At 45.0% G+C, this 21,456-nt stretch overlaps 1 protein-coding gene across 1 annotated transcript; it reads left to right on the top strand.

Moving 5' to 3' along the window:
- The first annotated feature begins 16,867 nt into the window (after positions 1 to 16,867).
- Positions 16,868 to 19,024, top strand: LOC123410738. The gene has a single exon (XM_045103682.1). The coding sequence runs from the start codon at positions 16,868 to 16,870 to the stop codon at positions 18,182 to 18,184; it is 1,317 nt and encodes a 438-aa protein (XP_044959617.1). The 3' UTR covers positions 18,185 to 19,024.
- Positions 19,025 to 21,456: the final 2,432 nt, after the last annotated feature.

Raw genomic sequence — 21,456 nt, forward strand, 5'->3', positions numbered from 1 at the left:
TAACTCCTTTAGAATCTTGTTCAATTCTCTTAGGATGACCCTGAGGATACAAAGGTTCCTAGGAAATTCTACCGCCTCTAGTGACGACTCTAATAGAATTGTCATTCAACTCGTTGAGCAAGTCATTATGAGCCTTAAGTACTTTTTCTACCTGAGTAGTAACTATAGAGGCATGTTTACTCAGAAGCTTAAGATCATTGACATTTCTGTCCACACAAGCACTTAAATGACTAAGCATACGAGCATTTTGTTCCAATGTCTCTAACATAATCATTGAAACTTTGTTATTTGGCAACAAAGTTATCAAATTCATCCAGGCATAGGCTAGCAGGTTTATCAAAAGGAATATCACTCTCATCAAACCTACGCAGAGAATTTACTTCTACTACCTATATCGGGTTATCAAGACCATGGATCTCTTCGATAGGTGGTAGATTTTTGACATCTTCATATTTAATGCCTTTCTCTCGCATAGACTTATTTGCTTCTTGCATATCTTCAGGACTGAGGAATAGAATACCTCTTTTCTTCGGAGTTGGCTTAGGAGGTGGTTCGGGAATAGTCCAAGCATTCTCATTGCACAAGATGTTGTTCAATAGGATCTCAGCTTGTTCTACAGTTCGTTCCCTAAAAACACAACCAGCAGAACTATCTTGGTGGTCTCTAGAAGCATCAGTAAGTCTGTTATAGAAGATATCAAGTATTTCATTCTTCTCAAGAGGATGATCAGGCAAAGCATTCAGTAGCTGGACGAGCCTCCCCCAAGCTTGTGGGAGACTCTCTTCTCCAGCTTGAGCAAAGTTGTATATTTCCTGCAAGGCAGCTTGCTTCTTATGGGTAGGGAAATATTTTTCAGAGAATTAGTAGACCATATCCTGGGGGCTACGCACACAACCAGGAGCAAGAGAAGTGAACCAAGTCTTAGCATCATCCTTTAGCGAGAAAGGAAACAGCTTGAGGATATAGTAGTGGCGGATCTTTTCCTCACTAGTGAATAGGGTGGCTATATTGTGTAGTTTGGTAAGATGGGATACAACACTTTCAGACTCATAACCGTGAAAAGGATCAGATTCAACCAAAGTGATTAACTCAGGGTCAACAGAGAATTCATAATCCTTATCGGTCACAAAGATAGGCGAAGTAGCAAACTTCGGGTCGTATTTCATCCTAGCGTTCACAGATTTTTCTTTCCACTTGAGCAATAATTTCTCAACATCATACATATCCTTACACGCAAGTACGTCCTCAGCTATCTCTCCCTCCATAACGTAATGCTCAGGCATATCAGGGAATTCAGGCATAGGAGAGCTAGTTCTAGCAGGCAAAATAGCAGGTTCTACTTCAATAGTATCAGCAATTTCAGAAGTATCATTGATGTCCCACAAGCGTATGGGATCGCAGCAGTTTTCGAGGGTAGAGTATTCAACCCAAATTTGTTGGTTCACATGACGGGAAGCGAAAGAATATTCTAAAGTATTAGCAGCTAAATGCGTCTGATTCAACCACACCTGAAAGATTAGTGTCTGCAAGCATAGTATCAGTAGCAAAGTAGTATGATAGCAATGGTGCCAGAAATGATCTGTTGACAAGGCAGACTATTCCTAAAAGTTGTATCAATGGCGCCAGAAAAAGCCTTGTTGCAAGGATGTCGGTGCCAACAAAGTCTTTCAACAAGTAACAACGGAGTAGCAATGAACAGTAATAGCAGCAGCAGCAAAGTAACAAGTAACAGCAATAGCAACAGCAGCAAAGTGACAGCAGCAAAGTGGCCCAATCCCTCTTGTAGCAAGGGACAAGCCTAGGCAAAGTAACATAGCGAGGACCAGTAGTAAAAGACTCGTAGGCAGTGGATCGGTGATGGATGAGTATGACGGATGTGATTCATCATGTAACAGCTATAACACGGAGAGATATGTAACTAGCTCCCGTTCGTCAATCTAATGTAGGCATGTATTCCGTATGTAGTCATACGTGCTTAGGGAAAAGAACTTGCATGACATCTATTGTCCATCCCTCCCGTGGCAACGTGGTCCTAATGGAAACTACGGGATATTAAGGTTCTCCTTTTAATAAAGAACCGAACCAACGCATTAACACTCGGTGAATACATGAACTCCTCAAACTATGGTCATCTCCGGGAGTGGTTCCGGCTATTTTCACTCCGGGGTTGCCGGGTCATAACACATAGTAGGTGACTACAACTTGCAAGATAGGATCTAAAACACACATATAATAGCGACAACATAATAGGTTCAGATCTGAAATCATGGCACTCGGGCCCTAGTGACAACCATTAAGCATAGCCAAGTAGTAGCAACATCAATCTAGAACATAGTGGATACTAGGGATCAATCCCCGTCAAGAACTAACTCGATTACATGATAGATATCATCCAACTCATCACCGTCCAGCAAGCCTACGATGAGATTACTCACGAACGATGAAGAGCATCATGGAATTGTCGATGGAGAAAGGTTGATGATGACGATGGTGACGATTTCCCCTCTCCGGAGCCCGAAACGGACTCCAGATCTGCCCGCCAAATGAAGAACAGGATGTGGCGGCACCTCCCTATCGCAAAACATGATGAAACCTTCTCTCTGATTTTTTTTCCAGGCGAAACGGAAGATATAGAACTGAGATTGGGGGCGGTGAAGCCACGTGGGCCCCACAAGCCCTCACCGCACGGCCATAGGGGGTGGCCACGGCCTGTGGGCTTGTGGCCCACTGGCACGCACCCTCCGGTGGATCTTCGCGCAGGTATTTTTCTTTTATTCCAGAAAACATCCCCGTAAATTTTCAAGACGTTCCGAGAACTTTCATTTCTGCACAAAAACAACACCATGGCAATTCCGCTAAAAACAGTGTCAGCCCGGGTTAGTTTCATTCAAATCATGCAAATTAGAGTCCAAAACAAGGGCAAAAGAGTTAGGAAAAGTAGATATGATGGAGACGTATCAACTCCCCCAAGCTTAAAGCCTTGCTTGTCCTCAAGCAACTCAGTTGACAAACTGAGAGAGACAAAAGAAAAACTTGGACGAACTCTGTTTGATCTTGTTGTTGCAACTATGTCTAACTCACAACCAGAATTTTAGCAACATCACAATCAAATCACAAAAGCAAATGACATCTAGGTCTCATGGTAAACTCATATCAATGGCATAATCAACTAGCAAGCAAATAATAATAAGCCTCAAATGTCAACACTTCAATCAAAACAACATGAAGTAGTACAAATAGATGGTATCTCGCTAGTTCTTTCTGAGACCACAAAACATAAATGCAGAGCACCTTCAAAGACCAAGGGCTGACTAACCATTGTAATTCAAGGCAATAAAGATCGAGTGATAATCACACTCAACATAGTTAAAAGCAAAGCATAAAAATGACAGAGGTGCTCTCTAATTGGTGCTTTTGTAAGAGGAGGATTACTCAACAGGAACGTAAATAGACAGGCCCTTCGCAAAGGGAAGCATTGATTTGCAGAGGTGCCAGAGCTCAAGCTTTGAAAACAGAGATAATAATTTTGGGTGGCATACTTTCATTGTCAATGCAATGACTAAGAGTTCTCAACATCTTCCACGCTACACATGCTATAGGTGGTTCCCAAACAGAAAAGTAAAGTTTTGACTCCCCCACCACCAATCAATCACACTCCACGGCTAACCGAATCCTCGGGTACCGTCCAAACCAACATCAATCCTGGGGGAGTTTTGTTTGCAATTATCTTTTCGATTTGAGCATGGAACTGGGAATTCCAATTACCGGCCCCTTTCTCGTGAATGATAGTGAATAAACACATATCAAGGATAACACGCCTAGCATGGAAGATACCAATAGCCCTCTGTCACCACAAGAGCGGTTCGGGCATGCAAAACAGATTATTTCTTGAAGATTTAGAGAATGGCACATGCAAATTTACTTGGAACGGCAGGTAGATACCGCACATAGGTAGGCATGATGGACTCACATGGCACAACTTTGGGTTTATGGAAGTGGATGCACAAGCAGTATTCCCGGTTAGTACAAGTGAATGCTAGCAAAAGACTGGGAAGCGACCAACTAGAGAGCGACAACAGTCATCAAAATGCATTGAGAGTAACTAACATTGAATGCAAGCATGAGTAGGACATAAATCACCATGAACATGAACATCATAGAGGCTATGTTGATTTTGTTTCAACTACATGCGTGAACATGCGCCAAGTCAAGCCACTTGAAACATTCAAAGGAGGATACCATCCTATCATACTACATCATAGTCATCTCAACATTCATGGTGGCAACCAAGGCAAACCATTATAAGCTCCTAGCTAAGTAAGCATGGCATAAGCAACTATGATCTCTAAGTTGTCATTGCAAACATGTTTCTCTCACAACAAAGCTGAATCAGGCATGATGAGCTAGTCATATTTACAAAAACAAAATAGATCGAGTTCATACCAGCTTTTCCAGGCTCAGTCACTTCATCATATATCATCATTATTGCCTTTCACTTGCATGACCGAATGATGTGAACAATAATAAGCGTGCTCGTGCATTGGACTACTCTGGAATCTGCAGGCAAACACAAAGGAGAAGACAAAGTAATTTGGCTCTTTGAAAGCTAAACAGGTATGCATGCAAGAGCCACTAAACATTATAACCAATATCTTCTACCTTGACCCAAAGAAAAATAAAACTATCTACACGGGAAAGCTCCCAACAAGCAAAAGAAGAAAAAGAAAATATTTTTGGTTTTTCTCAAACTAGACACACAGACGAAAAGAAAACGAGAAAAAGAAAATAAACTAACATGGATGATACAGTGGCAAAGTGTGAACACCGGCTAACAAAGTGAAAGCATAAGCAAGAATGTAAAGTCGGTGAGAACACGTACTTCCCCAAGCTTAGGCTTTTGTCCTAACTTGGTCTACTCCCAAGGAGGGAAATAACCAGCTCCTGGGTACTCCCGAGTGGACTGTGGATGCCACTGCTGTGTGAGCTCCTTCGGCTCCCACTGATAAACTGGCGTCTGGTACTCGACTGACGGCTCGGGCACGGGCACGTGTGGTTGGGCCAGGCCCCAATATGCGTAGATGTCCGAGGGCATAATAGTGTACCTGCCTGCATGAAGATTGAACAAAGGAGCAGGCAAAGTAATAGTCTCACGAGTACCCTGACTAAATACCAGGTTATAAATCATCCTTCCACCTATATCTCTATCAAGAAAGTCATGGCGAACCATGCTATCGTAATCTAGATATCTCTCGGGAAGAAGCATCTCTTCTTCCTCCTCCAGTCTAATGGGTATCTCAAAGTGTCTGGCGAGACGGGTAGCATAGATACCTCCATAGACAACACCTTTAGAACAGTTAAGGTTCAACCGTTGAGCTACTATAGCGCCCAAGCTATAAGTTTTATCATTATAAAGGGCTTCGGGCAATACCGCAAGATCTGGGGAACTAAGTGACCCAGCTTTCCCACGGCCAATCAAACATTTTTTACAAATAATGAGAAGTACCGAAGCACGGGAAAATGAATGCTAACAGCTCTAGCGCAAGACACTCCTCTCTCCTCTCCTACAGCAATTGTACCGATAAAAGCTTCCAAGTCCCGTGGAAGAGGTTCATGAATATCCCCTACGTAAGGTAATTTGCAAACATTGCAAGAATCCTGGAGTGACATGCCTTGGGGGACATCATAAAGTTCAAACTCAACCATAGGAGGATTCTTCCTCGGATAGAAGTTAAAGCTTTGTACGAAGATATTAGTGAGGAGGAGGTATTGCGAACACTTATGTTCAACGAAGGCAGTAAGGCCTGCGTTCTCCACCAAGGGATAAAAGTCCTCATAAATTCCAGCGGCGCGTAAGAACACGTCACTTGACCACATGCATGCTCGAACTTCTGCGACTCGAGGGACCGGATACTTGGGCTTCTTCTTACTCCCATCATCCTTGGGTTCACGGCTTGACGAGCCTCTCAAGAACCTCCTCATCTTTTCCCTTTTCTATCTCTGAAAATTTCTAAATTTTTTAGTGATTCTAAGGAAAAGTGAATAAGGCTCAACGAAACTCGTAGCAACTACTCCCACAAGTGCCTAGAGACCATATTACGCATCAAAACTACTTGGGACCAGCTAGAATCAGCATACAAAGCTCAACAACATGGTCACCAAGGCAGCAAAAATACGCGAAGTATAAGGCACTAGAGCAAAAAAACTAATTGGACCAATGGAGGAGTCACTTACCAAGGAGTAATTTCCCCAAAACAGTTCGGAGAACGGTGATTTGAGCAAAGAGATCGAAAATCTCAGCAAGAGGAGCAAGAACACGGGTTTGAGCTGCGAAACGATTTTTCTGGAGGTAGGAGAAGCAGATGGGAGCAAGAATGAGTGGAGGGGGTGCCTGTGGGCCCCACAAGCCTGGGTGGCGCGACCAGGGGGTGCCCGCTCCCCTAGGGCTTGTGGCCCACTTGTGTGGCCCCCAAACACACTCTTTGTCCTAGTATTTTTCAAAAAATCCAGAAAAAATCATACTAGATTTTCAAAGCGTTCAGAGAACTTTTATTTTCGGGGTATTTTCCTACCGGACGCTAAGACAGAAAACAGGGAAAACTAAACTAAATCTATCATTTTTCTTCTAAGCAACCTAAAGTGAAAGCTTGGAACAGAGGTTTGTGACTCCTCGATTCATCCATCTCATGGTCATCGAAAGAAATCCGTCAATGGGGTTGATCAAATCCCCTCGACAAAAATTTCTCGAATCGCAAAAGAAGATGGAGAATTTTTGAATAGTCACTAGGTAACCTCAGTGGGGATATGTATCTCCCCAACAAGCAAATCATACTTCATCTTGACACGAGGAATAGGGCATTCAAAGCTCCCGATAAGAATCGATGAAGTTTTTTCGATAGCATTGATGCAATGTACTCGATATTGTTTCTTCGAAAAGTGCACCGTATGCTCATTACCGTTGACATGGAAAGTGACATTGCCTTTGTTGCAATCTATAACAGCCCCTGCGGTGTTTAAAAAGGGTCTTCCGAGGATGACAGCCATGGCATCGTCCTCGGGAATATCCAAGATAACAAAGTGTGTTAAGATAGTGGTGTTAGCCACCACAACACGCACATCCTCGCAAATGCCGATAGGGAAAGCAGTTGATTTGTCGGCCATTTGCAGAGAGATTTCAGTGGGTGTCAACTTATCCATTTCAAGTCTATGATAAAGAGAGAGAGGCATAACACTAACACCGGCTCCAAGGTCGCATAACGCAGTTCTAACGTAGTTGCCTTTAATGGAGCAAGGTATAGTGGGCACACCGAGATCACCTAGTTTCTTCGGAGTTCCACCCTTGAAAGTATAATTAGCGAGCATGGCGGAGATCTCAAGATCAGGTATCCTCCTCTTATTAGTCACAATATCTTTCATGTACTTAGCATACGGAGACATTTTGAGCATATCCGTCAAACGCATCTGCAGAAAGACAGGTCTGATCATCTCAACGAAGCGCTCAAAATCCTCATCATCCTTTTTATTGGACGGTTTGGGAGGAAAGGGCATAGGTTTCTAAACCCATGGCTCCCTTTCTTTACCTTGCTTCCTAGCAGCGAATTCATTCTTATCGTATCTTTTAGTCTTAGGCTGTGGGTTATCAAGATCAACACTAGGTTCAATCTCCACATGCTTTTCATTGCTAGGTTGAGCATCTTCATGAACATCACTATTGATATCATCATTAGGCTCATGTTCATCACCAGATTGTGTTTCAGCATCTTTGATAGAGGCATCGTTTGGACTCTCAGGGGTAGCAGCAACAGGGTTGCTAGCGTGCAGGTTCCTATCATCTTTCTTCTTCTTTCTAGGATGACTAGGTTCATCAGTGCTAACTCCTTGAGAATCTTGTTCAATTCTCTTCTGATGACCCTCAGGATACAGACGTTCCTCGATCATTCTACCGCCTCTAGTAACGACTCTAACAAAACTGTCATTCAACTCATTGAGCAAGTCGTTTTGAGCTTTAAGTACTTGTTCTACCTGAGCAGTAACCATAGAGGCATGCTTACTCAGAAGCTTAAGATCATTGACATTTCTGTCCACACAAGCACTTAAATGACTAAGCATACGAGCATTCTTTTCAAATTGTCTGCTAACATAATCAATGAAACTCTGTTGTGTGGCAACAAAGTTATCAAATTCATCCATGCATAAGCTAGCAGGTTTATCAAAAGGAATATCACTCTAATCAAACCTACGCAGAGAATTTACTTCTACTACCTGTATCGGGTTATCGAGACCATGGATCTCTTCGATAGGTGGTAGATTTTTGACATCTTCAGATTTAATGCCTTTCTCTCGCATAGATTTCTTGGCTTCTTGCATATATTCAGGACTGAGGAATAGAATACCTCTTTTCTCGGAGTTGGCTTAGGAGGAGGTTCGGGAACGGTCCAAGCATTCTCATTGCACAAGATGTTATTCAATAGGATCTCAGCTTGTTCTACGGTTGGTTCCCTAAAAACACTACCGGCACAACTATCTAGGTGGTCTTTGGAAGCATCGGTAAATCCATTATAGAAGATATCAAATATCTTGTTCTTCTCAAGAGGGTGATCAGGCAAAGCATTCAGTAGCTGGATGAGCCTCCCCCAAGCTTGTGGGAGACTCTCTTCTTCAACTCGAGCAAAGTTGTATATTTCCTGCAAGGAAGCTTGCTTCGTATGGGCAAGGAAATATTTTTCAGAGAAGTAGTAGACCATATCCTGGGGGCTACGCACACATCCAGGAGCAAGAGAAGTGAACCAGGTCTTAGCATCATCCTTTAGCGAGAAAGGAAATAGCTTGAGCATATAGTAGTGGCGGATCTTTTCCTCACTAGTGAATAGGGTGGCTATATCGTGCAGTTTGGTAAGATGGGCTACAACCGTTTCATATTCATAACCGTGAAAAGTATCAAATTCGACCAGAGTGGTTAACTCAGGGTCGACAGAGAATTCATAATCCTTATCGGTCACAAAGATAGGCGAAGTGGCAAACTTCGGGTCGTATTTCATCCTAGCGTTCAGAGATTTTTCTTTCCACTTGCGCAGAAGTTTCTCAACATCATAGCTATCCTTACACGCAAGAAAGTCCTCAGCTATCTCTCCCTCCATAACATAGCGCGTATCAGGCATAACACGCAATTCAGGCATAGTAGCAGGTTCTACTTCAATAGTATCAGCAGTTTCAGAAGTATCATCACATCTAGCAGCACCTCTAGCAATATGTGCATCAAGGGCACCTAGTGGCAAAGCAGTATCAGGAATAGAAGCCATAGTATCAAGCATAGCATCATCAGGCATAGTATCAAGCATAGCATCATCAGGCATAGTATCAAGCATAGCATCATAAGCAGCAGAAGTAGCATCATCAAGCATAGGCAACATATCAAGATTTCTAGCAGGAGGTGATGTCGCAAACTTACTCAGAACTGAAGGTGAATCAAGTGCAGAGCTAGATGGCAGTTCCTTACCTCTCCTGGTAGTGGAAGGTAGGATTTTAGTTCTAGGATCTTTCGGATTCCTCATAGTGATCAGTAGACGTCAATCCCAAGTGACTCAGAGAATATAGTTGTGCTTCCCCGGGAACGGCGCCAGAAAAAGCCTTGATGTCCCACAAGCATATGGGATCGCAGCAGTTTTCGAGGGTAGAGTATTCAACCCAAATTTGTTGGTTCGCACGACAAGAAGCGAAAGAATATTCTCGAGTAATAGCAGCTGAATGCCTCAGATTCAACCACACCTGAAAGATTAGTGTCTGCAAGCAAAGTATCAGTAGCAAAGTAGTATGATAGCAACGGTGCCAAAAATGATCTGTTGACAAGGCAGACTATTCCTAACAGTTGTATCAATGGCGCCAGAAAAAGACTTGTTGACGGGATGTCGATGCCAACAAAGTCTTTCAACAAGTAACAGCGGAGTTGCAAGGAACAGTAATAGCAGCAGCAGCAGAGTAACAAGTAACAGCAGTAGCAACAGCAGCAAAGTGACAGCAGCAAAGTGGCCCAATCCCTCTTGTAGCAAGGGACAAGCCTAGGCAAAGTAACGTAGCGAGGACCAGTACTAAAAGACTCGTAGGCAGTGGATCGGTGATGGATGAGTATGACGGATGTGATTCATCATGTAATAGCTATAACACAGAGAGATATGTAACTAGCTCACGTTCGTCAATCTAATGTAGGCATATATTCCGTATGTAGTCATACGTGCTTAGGGAAAAGAACTTGCATGACATCTATTGTCCATCCCTCCCGTGGCAGCGGGGTCCTAATGGAAACTACGGGATATTAAGGTTCTCCTTTTAATAAAGAACCGGACCAACGCATTAACACTCGGTGAATACATGAACTCCTCATACCATGGTCATCTCCGGGAGTGGTTCCGGCTATTGTCACTCCGGGGTTGCCGGGTCATAACACATAGTAGGTGACTACAACTTGCAAGATAGGATCTAAAACACACATATATTAGCGACAACGTAATAGGTTCAGATCTGAAATCATGGCACTCGGGCCCTAGTGACAAACATTAAGCATGGCAAAGTAGTAACAACATCAATCTCAGAACATAGTGGATACTAGGGATCAATCCCCGTCAAAACTAACTCGATTACATGATAGATCTCATCCAACCCATCACCGTCCAGCAAGCCTACGATGAGATTACTCACGAACGGTGAAGAGCATCATGGAATTGGCGATGAAGGAAGGTTGGTGATGACGATGGCGACGATCTCCCCTCTCCGGAGCCCAGAACAGACTCCAGATCTGCCCTCCACATGAAGAACAGGAGGTGGCGGCGCCTCCGTATCATAAAACGCTATGAACTCTTCTCCCTGATTTTTTTTTCCGGATGAAAGAGACTATATAGAGCTGGATTGAGAGGCGGTGGAGCTTTGTGGGCCCCACAAGCCTGTCAGGCGCGGCCAGGGGGCGCGCCTGGTGGGCTTGTGGGCTCACGACTCCACTCCCTCTGCTGATTCTTGCGCCAGTATTTTTCATAAATCCCAGAAAAAATCTCCGTCAATTTTCAGGTCATTCCGAGAACTTTTATTTCTGCGCAAAAACAACCCCATGGCAATTCTGCTCAAAACAGCGTTAGTCCGGGTTAGTTCCATTCAAATCATGCAAATTAGTGTCCAAAACAAGGGCAAAAGAATTCGGAAAAGTAGATACGACGGCGACGTATCAGTTGCCTTTTGGCTTTCTCTTCTGACGACGACGTTTGGAGCTCTCTTGGGCTTGTCGTCAGGGCCTTCCTTAGGAATGTCGACCATGTAGACGTCATAGGTGGATGTTGCGGACCATTTCTCTATTCGGGGAGCGGTCATAGGTGAGTGTGATCTTTATTTGCCAAGGTCATACTCATCCATGTCGATGACCTCGTCGGATTTGTAGTCGAGCGCATCGGTTAAATCTTCAACCGTGGCAACTAGGTGGGATGAAAATTCCCTGAACGTCGGCTTTACATCGGATCTGATAATAAACAATATATGAGATCGCTAGGTTTTGGATCCGGTCAAGTACCTCGTTTACTTGCGAGAGCTCCTCCACATCTAGGGCTGGCGATAGGCCGGGTTAATATGAAAGGGATTGTTCGGGCCGCCAGAGGCGGGCCCATCTCCCATGGCCTTGCGGGCCATTTCACGTGTGAAGATCGGAGCTGCCTCCTTCAGAACAACCGTCTGATCTGAATAAGAATTTGTCTTCACGCGCTCATCCGAGGTGACATTAATAGGGTCGGATCCATTGCCTCCAGATTCATCTCTCAGGCCGATTCCGTCATGGGGTCCAATCCGAGAGTCAAATCTGAAGCCCGTTTCGTAGCGTTTATGACCGAGGGTTCCTTTGGTTGGATCGCGATTTTCCCCTACAAGACTATAGATCGCCTCACGAATCGTCAACGTATTCCAAACTTCGAAAGATGATGACCTGGTTTGGAGCGATGGTGTCAATGCGACCTAGATGGTCGCCAGGATCAGCGTGTAATACAACAGTACCGTAGGCGAAAAGTTGTCTAGGGACAAAGGTTCTCCCACAACCAATGCTCTAGACGAGCCATCAATTCCGAAGATCACACATCGAGCTCTCAATGAAAGCACCAATGTTGTTGTCAAAATCGGCAGACCTCGGGTAGGGGGACCGAGCTGTGTGATTGGATCGAGGGTAACATGAGACAAGGAACATGAGGCTTTTACCCAGGTTCTGGTCCTCTTGATAGAGGTAAAACCCTACATCATGCTCTTGTTGTATTGATGATGTGGCGATTACAGAGTTGGTGTACCTCGAGACTGTGAGTTTGTGGACTAAACCCGAGGCTTATGTTGTTTTGTCTATCCCCGTTCTACGATCTAAACCCCATGGTTTATATAGGCACCGGGGGTATCTAGGGTTACATGAATGTCGTTTACCATCTATGGATTACACATCGAACGAATCATCCTCGCCCGCGAGTGCACTCCAAGTCTTTGGTAGAATCTTATATGGTCACATTCCTTCACTGGTCCTCCGAAGTCCTTCTTCCAGGGTGGGCCTCAAACGCCGCCCATGGAGTAGTCCACCTCGGCTGGGTCCCCTTAGTCCAGGACTCGCTCAAATGTGATGCCTATATGCATGATCATTGCTATGAATAACGTCATAATTATGTGTTTTTTTATCAATTGTCCAACAGTAATTTGTCTACCCACCGTATGCTATGTACTTGATAGAGATGCCTCAACTGGAAACTATGCCCCCGGATCTATTCCACTTATTTACCTAAGCTCCATTACTTGCTACAATTTATTTTCATTTTATTTATTTTGTATTTTATCTATCTGTCACTAATAGATTTGATCCTTGCAATTAACGGGTACAAGAAGATGACAATCCTGTTGCTCACGTTGAATGCAAGTATTTTCTCTTGTTTGTACAGAAATTGTCGACGGTTGATTGTGTGCTTCTCATATTGGTTCGATAAACCTTGATTTTCGCTCAGTGAAATACTTGTTGCTACTTTACTACATTCATCCCTTCCTCTTCGGAGAAAACCCAAAGCATCTACAAAGTAGCAAGGGGTAACATTAGATTCTATATGAAATGAGTGCCATAATAATCTAGCCATCGGACACTCGAGAAAGTGGTGTTTAATCGATTCAACTTGATCACAAAAGCAACATCATTGACTATCCTTTCAACTTCACTTTGCCAAATAACCCTTAGTCAGAATCAACCCCCTATGAACAAACCACGTGAAGACTTTTATTCTTAAGGATACTTTTATTTTCTAAATATGTATTCATTTCAGAATTAGACCATAGTTAATTACATTCACATACATAGATTTCAGTGAAAACATGCCGTTCATCGATAGTCTCCAATGAATCGTATCTGCATCATCACAGAGTTTAACGCGTATCAACCTCCATACGAGATGTAGCCAAGCGTTCCATCAGTCTTCTACTAAAGACGTTTAGAACTATATGTTTAGAGGTGAAGACAGTAATACTGTAACAACATATATGTTCTTATGATGTACAATATTATACAAGGACGGATATTGTGTGGCCATAGGCGTCTCCCCTAGACACATATCTTCGCAGAATCTAGTAAAATTACCGTTTCCAATGATAAATTTTGTCCTACGAAAGAATGTCCTTTTCACTCTCATCAACCCCTTCCAAAAGGTGAATCGTTAGGTCTAATGGTAACTTGCGACAGGTCTTTAGACTGTAGTTATTTGTTATTCAATAACTATACCACACCTGTAATCTCAATATAAAGTAAGAAGAAGAGGATAAAGAAGAAAGTGGTGATGAGCGCCATGAGGAGCACTACCATGGCGCTCTTGCAACGCTAGCGACGCGACTCTCGTCCTTACTCCAGCCACGCGAGCACGAGAATGGTACTGGAGGCCCTTGTTCTTGTGCATCTTCTTCCCTCCCATTTGCTCTTCATCCTCTGCCACCGATTGCAATCATACGAGCTGGGCAATGCGCGTGGACAAGGTTAAATAAGGAGATGGGTTATGCACATTTACAAAATGGCTGGCCTTGCCATCTTTCATAATTCTAGAGTTGGTATACACGTATTTATGGGCCTAGTATATTACATGTGTGTGGGTGTGATATGTCACTCAGAGTAGAACAAACTATATATAATCATGACCGTATCAACCTTTTCTAGTGCGCCAAACATCTCTAAGGTTGATATTAACTAGGGTTATTAAGGTTAGGGTGTCGATTTGAGGGATTAGAAGGTTGATGTTTGGTTTCAACGGGCTCGACAAGTTTAAGGTTTAAAATAGACTTCAGTCCGAAAATTCGTCTCCGAGCTCAAGCTCGATTGCTTCTCATATCTTAGTCGCTCAATCACATGTGAATCCTCACTCTATGGTGTATTCTTGCATGTATTCGCATTGTACGTGATAAAGTAGTAATGTGGGTCCTTGTCTCATTTAATTTGGTAGGTGTCATCATAGCTCGGCCTATAAATGGTGTGCTTCTTTTTTTCTGCATAATAATGTGTGTCTAATGTATATCACAAAGAACAAATTACAAGTTATATAAATACCGACATGACAAAACTAAAACGATAGCAAAACATCGTTGATCTTGACACCAACGTGCATCACGTGTCTCCGATACCACCACAACAACATCAAAAAAGCAGATCACCTCCTCACATGAGCTCGGTTTAGCTCCATCGTTGATATGTAGTTTTTCGGGCCTTCAAGGTGGCTCACCAAAGGTGAAGCCATTGTCGTTAAACGAATTAGACCAGACAACACCTCGGACGCACCATCGAACTCCAGATCTGAAAGCCCACCACGATTAAGATGTCGAATGAGGAAACCATACCTGCCATCCATCAACCACAAACCCAGCACACATTTCGTCTTCCAGATTTTCTCAAAACAGACCACAATCTACATTCGCTCCTGGACTACCTCTCAAGCTCCGCGCTGACGCCGGAGCAGCCGTCATCGTAACGGCGGAGCCGTAGGACACAAATCTACCACAAGGATGTTGTGCCGCCACGATACCCCTTCTGGAATAAACTACTTCCAAAATTCATCACTAACCATAGAGATGATCATCTCGTCGGAGAAGAATAGAGAGCTTCTTTATTTGGCATCATCGTCGCCACTGCCGAACTCAAGACGTCGTACGATCAAAAAACCTAAGCTACTAGGACCCTAAACCTAAAGTAAACACAATCCGCACGCACGGGACGACCCCCCATCCCTACCGACAACCAAGAGGTCATGGACGGAGGGGAGCCGCAGCAAACGGCGTCTGAAGGGTTGGCACTCTTGGCGGCGGCTAGGGTTTTCTGGTCGCTCGCCCTTCCAACCCGAGAAATGTTGTGATTCCACAAGCGCTCTCCAGCATGAGCGATCTACTCAAGCAACTCAGTGCAAAGCTAGCTCAAAAAATGGAAATGATATCCATCGAACGTCACATATTAAGCCACTTCCTCCGAACGCCCTTCTAGTCGTCCTATTGAGATGCACGAATCTCGTTGCATTCTGGTCACGACGTGAGCCAAGCTGTCTCGTCGGCACAGAGGTTCGACCTAAACCTGGGCATACCTCGGACCGGGTTGGGTTTTGGGCCAGGCTTTAAAAAGCATGAATAGGAAACCCCAAGCCCAAGTCTGGTCCGACCTGACCAAAAAATCAAATATAAAGGCCTAAACCCGATCCGAATGGACTAAAAATGAATTTTGAGTGAGGCCTCCGTTTAAACTGACTATATTTTTCAAATCCGAGCCCGGCTTGAAGTACGGACTGGGCCTAGTTTTCAAGCCTGAACATAAAGCCGGGCCCGAACAGGTTTATCGTGGCGGCTTGGCCGGGTCAACGGACCGGGCTGCCCATGGCGAGTTTTAGTTCGACCCAATTCACGATTCACACACACATATCACCCTCACCCGCTGGGGGTCTGTCACACTCACGCCCCATCCCCTCCACTCTCCTACCGCATCTCCTCGTCGACTTATCTCTCTTTCCGGCGGTTTTTCCGGTGATGTTGTTGCTGCAGCGGCGAGCGCACGGCACGGCGGCCGGGCCGGGGGCTCTCTCCGGAGGATCCTGCAGCTCGACGGGGCAGTAGTCGTCATGGCCGTCGTCACCGAGGCCCAAGACCGCCAGCATCGACATCTTCTTCCCTGGCCTCCGTCCTCAAGTTCGCCGCCAAGGGCCTCCTGCTCGGCCTCCTCGTGTACGCACCCTTCTACTCGCTCTGTATCATAATAGTTGTTGTTGGACTAGTTCTCCCCGTATTTAGGAACAGAGGGAGTACTACTCACTAGCAGGGGCGGACCTACGTAGGGCTGAGTGGGTGCCCAGGCCCCCACTCAATTTTTGAAATTTCAGTAAAAGTAGCTTATATTTTACAAGATATTTTTGAAATTGTGTAAATTTGTACAATATAAGTGCCCCTATTCTGATTATTTGCCCCCAGTCCATAAAATTTCTGGGTCCGCCCCTGCTCACTAGTCACTGGTACTTCCAAGCTTGGTGATGTTGTTGCGATTCGTGAAGTCCAGTCAGGTTTTCTATATAAACTGAGCAAAATGAGGACGAGTTAGGCTCCCAAAACTCGTTTCAATTTTAAACAAATGGAAATTTTTAGAAAATTAAAGCGACGGGAGCGGCAAGTTTCAGAAAACCCACGGGGAATTCAGGACCGAATCGGATTCAGAAAATGGAAACCATCCTCCATCGCCTGCTTTATAGTCCATCGTCTATAAATATCAGTACATCCTCGCGTCCACGCCACCTTTCTATCCCGACGCCGCCCTCAATCGACATCATCCCCATCCTAGCTACAACCCTAGCAGCAGATCGCGCAGCCGCCTGCAGGGATGGAAGGCCTCGACGTCGATGGCATCTTCCAGCACTACCGCCTGAATCCTACGGAAATGGAGGCCGTCACGTACTACTTGCCACGCCTCCTCTCCGGCGAGACGCTGCATGGCACCGAGAAGCTCATCCACCACATCTACATCTACGACTACGAGCCCAAGGATCTCGCCGCCCAGTTCGCGCCCGTGCCGCAGGCCGCGAGCAGCGGCGACCGCTTCTTCTTCACGACGTGCAAGAGCAAGAACGGAAGCAAGCTCCAGAGCGTGCGCAGCGCCGGCGGCGGCACCTGGACCATCCAGAAGACCACGGAGATTAGCCACGCCGGACTCAAGGTCGGCGAGCTCAAGAACCTGTCGTTCAAGAAGAAAGGCAAGTCGACCGGCTGGGTCATGGAGGAGTACCGATGCCTGCTGCCGCAGGCCACTGTCGCCGAGGGGGTGAAGGTGTTCTGCAAGATGCACTTGGCTCAGCATGCTCCTGACGCGGCTCGCCAAGAATCGGCGGCATACAAGCATCAAGAACCGCAGCCAGAGGCCGTGACTGCGAGCGCGCACGCACAGAAGAGGCCAGCGCCAGCTGCCGCCGCCGATCCTCATCCCCCGCGCCCCAACAAGAGGGTGCGAGTTGCCTTCCCCGTCCCGGCACCTGCCACACCGTCGTTCTTGATGTATGATGAGGCAGCCAGAGCAATGCATTGCCCGCTGGCTCGTACCAACTTCCCTGTTCAGGATGCACAGGTACCTGCTGTGGCTGTACCAGCGGCAATCGAAGTATCATGCGAGTCCACTACAACATCCGACCACTCCGACGTTGCTTCTTCCTCGCAGAATCAGCATTACAGCCAACAACAGACTGTTCCTGAGGCTGGCTCAAGCATTGCAAGAAGCACATCTGAAGAGGATGTCTTTGAGACATTGGAGCCTATTTCCAGTTTGCTGGATGGAGAGGAAGATGACTTTGATCTTGAAGAACTAATGAGAATGATGGAAGCCGACCCAATTGAAGTTGAGCCTGTCACTGGAGCCAACACTGGCGTGGAGATGGACCAACAGGAACCTCTCTACCTGGATTGCTTGGACCAAGGCATGCTGGAGGACATTCTGCAGTCCGATTACCCTCACCCAATGCAGATACCAGAGGATCGGGCCATGGACAACCCTGCCTTCCATGATGCTGACAAGGAGAAGAGGTACAATGCCGCGTCAGATCTTGACGCTCCATCGCTTCAGGGACAAGGCCACTTGTTCAAATCGCCGCCAAGCTTCTTCGATCCATTTGAAGCAGCGTGGAAGGCCGAAGAGGCGCTCGAGAACTAGAAGAGATACAATGCCACGGTCAATCTTCACACTCGAGGGCACAGCAACTTATTCTTGTCTGCAAGTGTCCATTAAATCCGACGTTGAAATTGTATGCAAAGTGTATACGAGGATATTCACTGGCTGATATATTAGTTCGTCTTGTACGATCGCCACGGATGTACCTCTGAGCAATTTGCTCCACTTGTTCATGCAAGCTACTAAAACTGTTGTTCTTCTTTCTCCCGTGACGGATTTTCCGACCCTTGCATTCGCTCTTGCACTGTACTTCTTCTGCTCTGTTTCCTGTGATGGACCATGTTAAAACTGCTCTTATCTTTTTGTATATTAGTCTCAGATAAGCAAGCATGATGCAGTTATGATATGGCCAGCCGCATACAAGCAGTAACTATGTTTGTAAAATCAAAACTGTTTCACTGCTCGTGATAATCTACAGAACAACTTCAAGTTCATAAGTTGCAGAGCAAATTCAGGTTGTGGCCCCAAAAAAAAGTTGTTCTGTCTATTTTGCATCGCTGAAGTCATGTCTTTTATCATCAACTAAAGCCAGATCCTTCAGGGAGATGCTAAATTATTTTGTAACTTTGCAAATTGAAACATATACAGACCTCAACGCAGCGACTGGCGCATGTCTATGTCTGAACCGTGACTGGTTTCAGGAATGCTGCAGTGAATGGAGTTTGTGTTTGGGCTCTTCGTCCCATTGGTCTAGAGCTCTCGGTAGATTAGCTTATTTAGACTCCTCAAATGCATAATTCAGGTCAGGTAAGCACACATAATTGCTACTCCCTCCGTTCCTAAATATAAGTCTTTAAAGAGGTTTCATTAGTGGACTACATACGGATGTATATAGACATACTTTAGAGTGTAGATTCAATCATTTTGCTTCGTATGTAGACTCCTAGTGAAATATCTTAAAAGACTTATATTTAGGAACGGAGGGAGTACAAGTTTAGACCATCTTGTGTACGGGCAGTTCCATTGTGGTCAGTTGTACCTATTGTTCTGTTCGGTTTTGGCTTGATGGTTTCTTGTTCTTAGTTCGACTATTGGAATTATCTCTAGCATGCATCTTCTTATTTGAATGTTGCATATTGATGCTACCCTGTACCACTTGTTCATGCAAACTAAAACTGTGGATCAACACTTCTTAACATTTACTCTTCTGCGTAAACACTTATTACCGTGTCAATGTTCATGATTTACAGTGTGGAGTAATCATATTTTTCCTTGAAATCTAAGTGCAATCTGTCTGTCTTGTTGCTAAGTGAATTTACAGTATGTAAGTGGTCTCTAAATTCTGCACTGTTTATATTCATGACTTACTGAACTACTCGTATGTTATCTTTTTCAACAGTGGCTTGATCTAAATAGTTGTATTTTGGCTCCATAGTTTTGTGTAATTGTGCCTTGATTTTCTGTCATCTCTGAATTTTGCTTGTTGACCATTAAACTCTGAACTTTTCTGACAGTTTCGAACTTTCTTTTGTAGTTTCATTGAATATGCATGAATCCCACCATTTGGTCGTATTTTTTACTGGTATGCACGGAGGCGGAACGAAATGCTTGTCTTTGATTCAAAATCTATACAGGAAGATCTTCAATGACCGCAATAGCAATGCTAATTTATAATCTGAAAGGCATGCTTGTCAAGTGGCAAGTGGAACAAGTTTTTCATGCAGGATTCAGAAGTTAACTTGGAAGGACTACAAGAAGGGATCATTCCGGTGACAGCAGGTTGATGGTGTCTCGTGTCGTCTTGAGTCTTAACCCGCACGCCAAGATCAATTGTCCTGCCTCGTACTGGCAACAGTGTCGGTGGCCTGCCGTGCGGACGACGCAAGTGGTGGCTGGAGCCGCGCGAAATGCGTGGGGCCGATGGCGGAGGCTGCGGGGCGTCGGTCGGTCTACAACGTTGTGGGCATGGTAGAATGGCGACTGCCGGAGCGGTCCTTATTTTGTAGCCCGTTGAAACATATAGAGATCTCAAAGCAGCAACTGGAACAGAGTGATTATCCTGTTCTACTATTTTATATTTGTAACAATCGAGAGTGCACGGCTGCCTGTTTTGTTGCTGATTGGTGTTCCCTGACCCTGAGTTTAAGGCGACGGCTTACCCATGCCCTGTCTGATCACTAGAATAGGATCGTGCTTGGGACTAGAGCTTTGACATTGAACAATTCTTCTGATAGTGTGTCCTGGAGCCTGAATAAATTACGCAAGTTTACGACTAGATATGTTTACAAGTTGTTGGAAAAGCCTTTGGCTGGTGCTCTTAAAATCAAAATACACATGTGGCAGTTGTTTAGAAATGCTATATTAACTCGAGATAATCTAAAGAAGAAGAAAAAATCGCTGGGTAACCCTTTGTGTTCTTTTTGCAATGTTGCTGAAGATGCTCAACGCTTCTTTTTTGGATGTGGGATTTGCCAAATACTGTATGATATGTGTCATGTGTGGCACCTGTTTGCTGTGGGGGGTGGGGGGGTCTGGACTCTTAGAAACAAAATAACCTTCGAGCAATATTCTATGCGATCTCCTGTTGTGGCAATCTTAGATGTTTGTTCTTTTATGATGTACTGGGCAGGTCTGGGCTTGGACCATGTTTCTAAGATGTGATCGCGTGCTCAAGTGCTTCTTGGTGACTAATGTTTTTTTTTTGCGAATACGCCTAGTTAGCATATCTTTGTATTCATAGAAGGAATGAAACAATAGGTCGATGCCACGAACACGTGCACTAGAAGGTGTTTTCATGACGATCGTATGAGCAGAGGGAGATGGGGGTGATCAGCCCCTTACAAGATTTCAGGTACATGGGTAAGTTGCTGAGTCTTTTGGCTCCGGCAGTGGCCCAGGAGCGGGCTTTGTCTTTGATAGTAGCGATCACAATGAAGGTAGAGGGGGGATCTTGTCAAAGATAATCGCGTTGCGGTGGCGCCACATTGTCCATGCTACAAGGTCGGCTATGGTTGTGAGCCCTCGGCGTTTAGCCACGGGCAGCATGAGATGGGCGGTGGTTAGCCTGTGGAAATAGCCACCGGAACCCATCGGGCGGAGGGGTGTTAGGGGCTGCACCAAGCAAGGACCTCATGCCAGACAACACGTGAGAAGACGCATCCCGCCAAGATATGTTGCAGAGTTTTCAGCTCATGTAAGCAGAGGACACATGCTGGTTCATGCGGCAGTCCATGTCGGGCGAGCCTATCGGCGGACCAGCAACGGTTCATGGAGGCGAGATATAGGAAGAACATGACTGACAAAGGTGCTCCGGA

The sequence above is a fragment of the Hordeum vulgare genome, chromosome 7H (genome assembly GCF_904849725.1).
Source record: "Hordeum vulgare subsp. vulgare chromosome 7H, MorexV3_pseudomolecules_assembly, whole genome shotgun sequence".
Lineage (NCBI taxonomy): Eukaryota > Viridiplantae > Streptophyta > Magnoliopsida > Poales > Poaceae > Hordeum > Hordeum vulgare.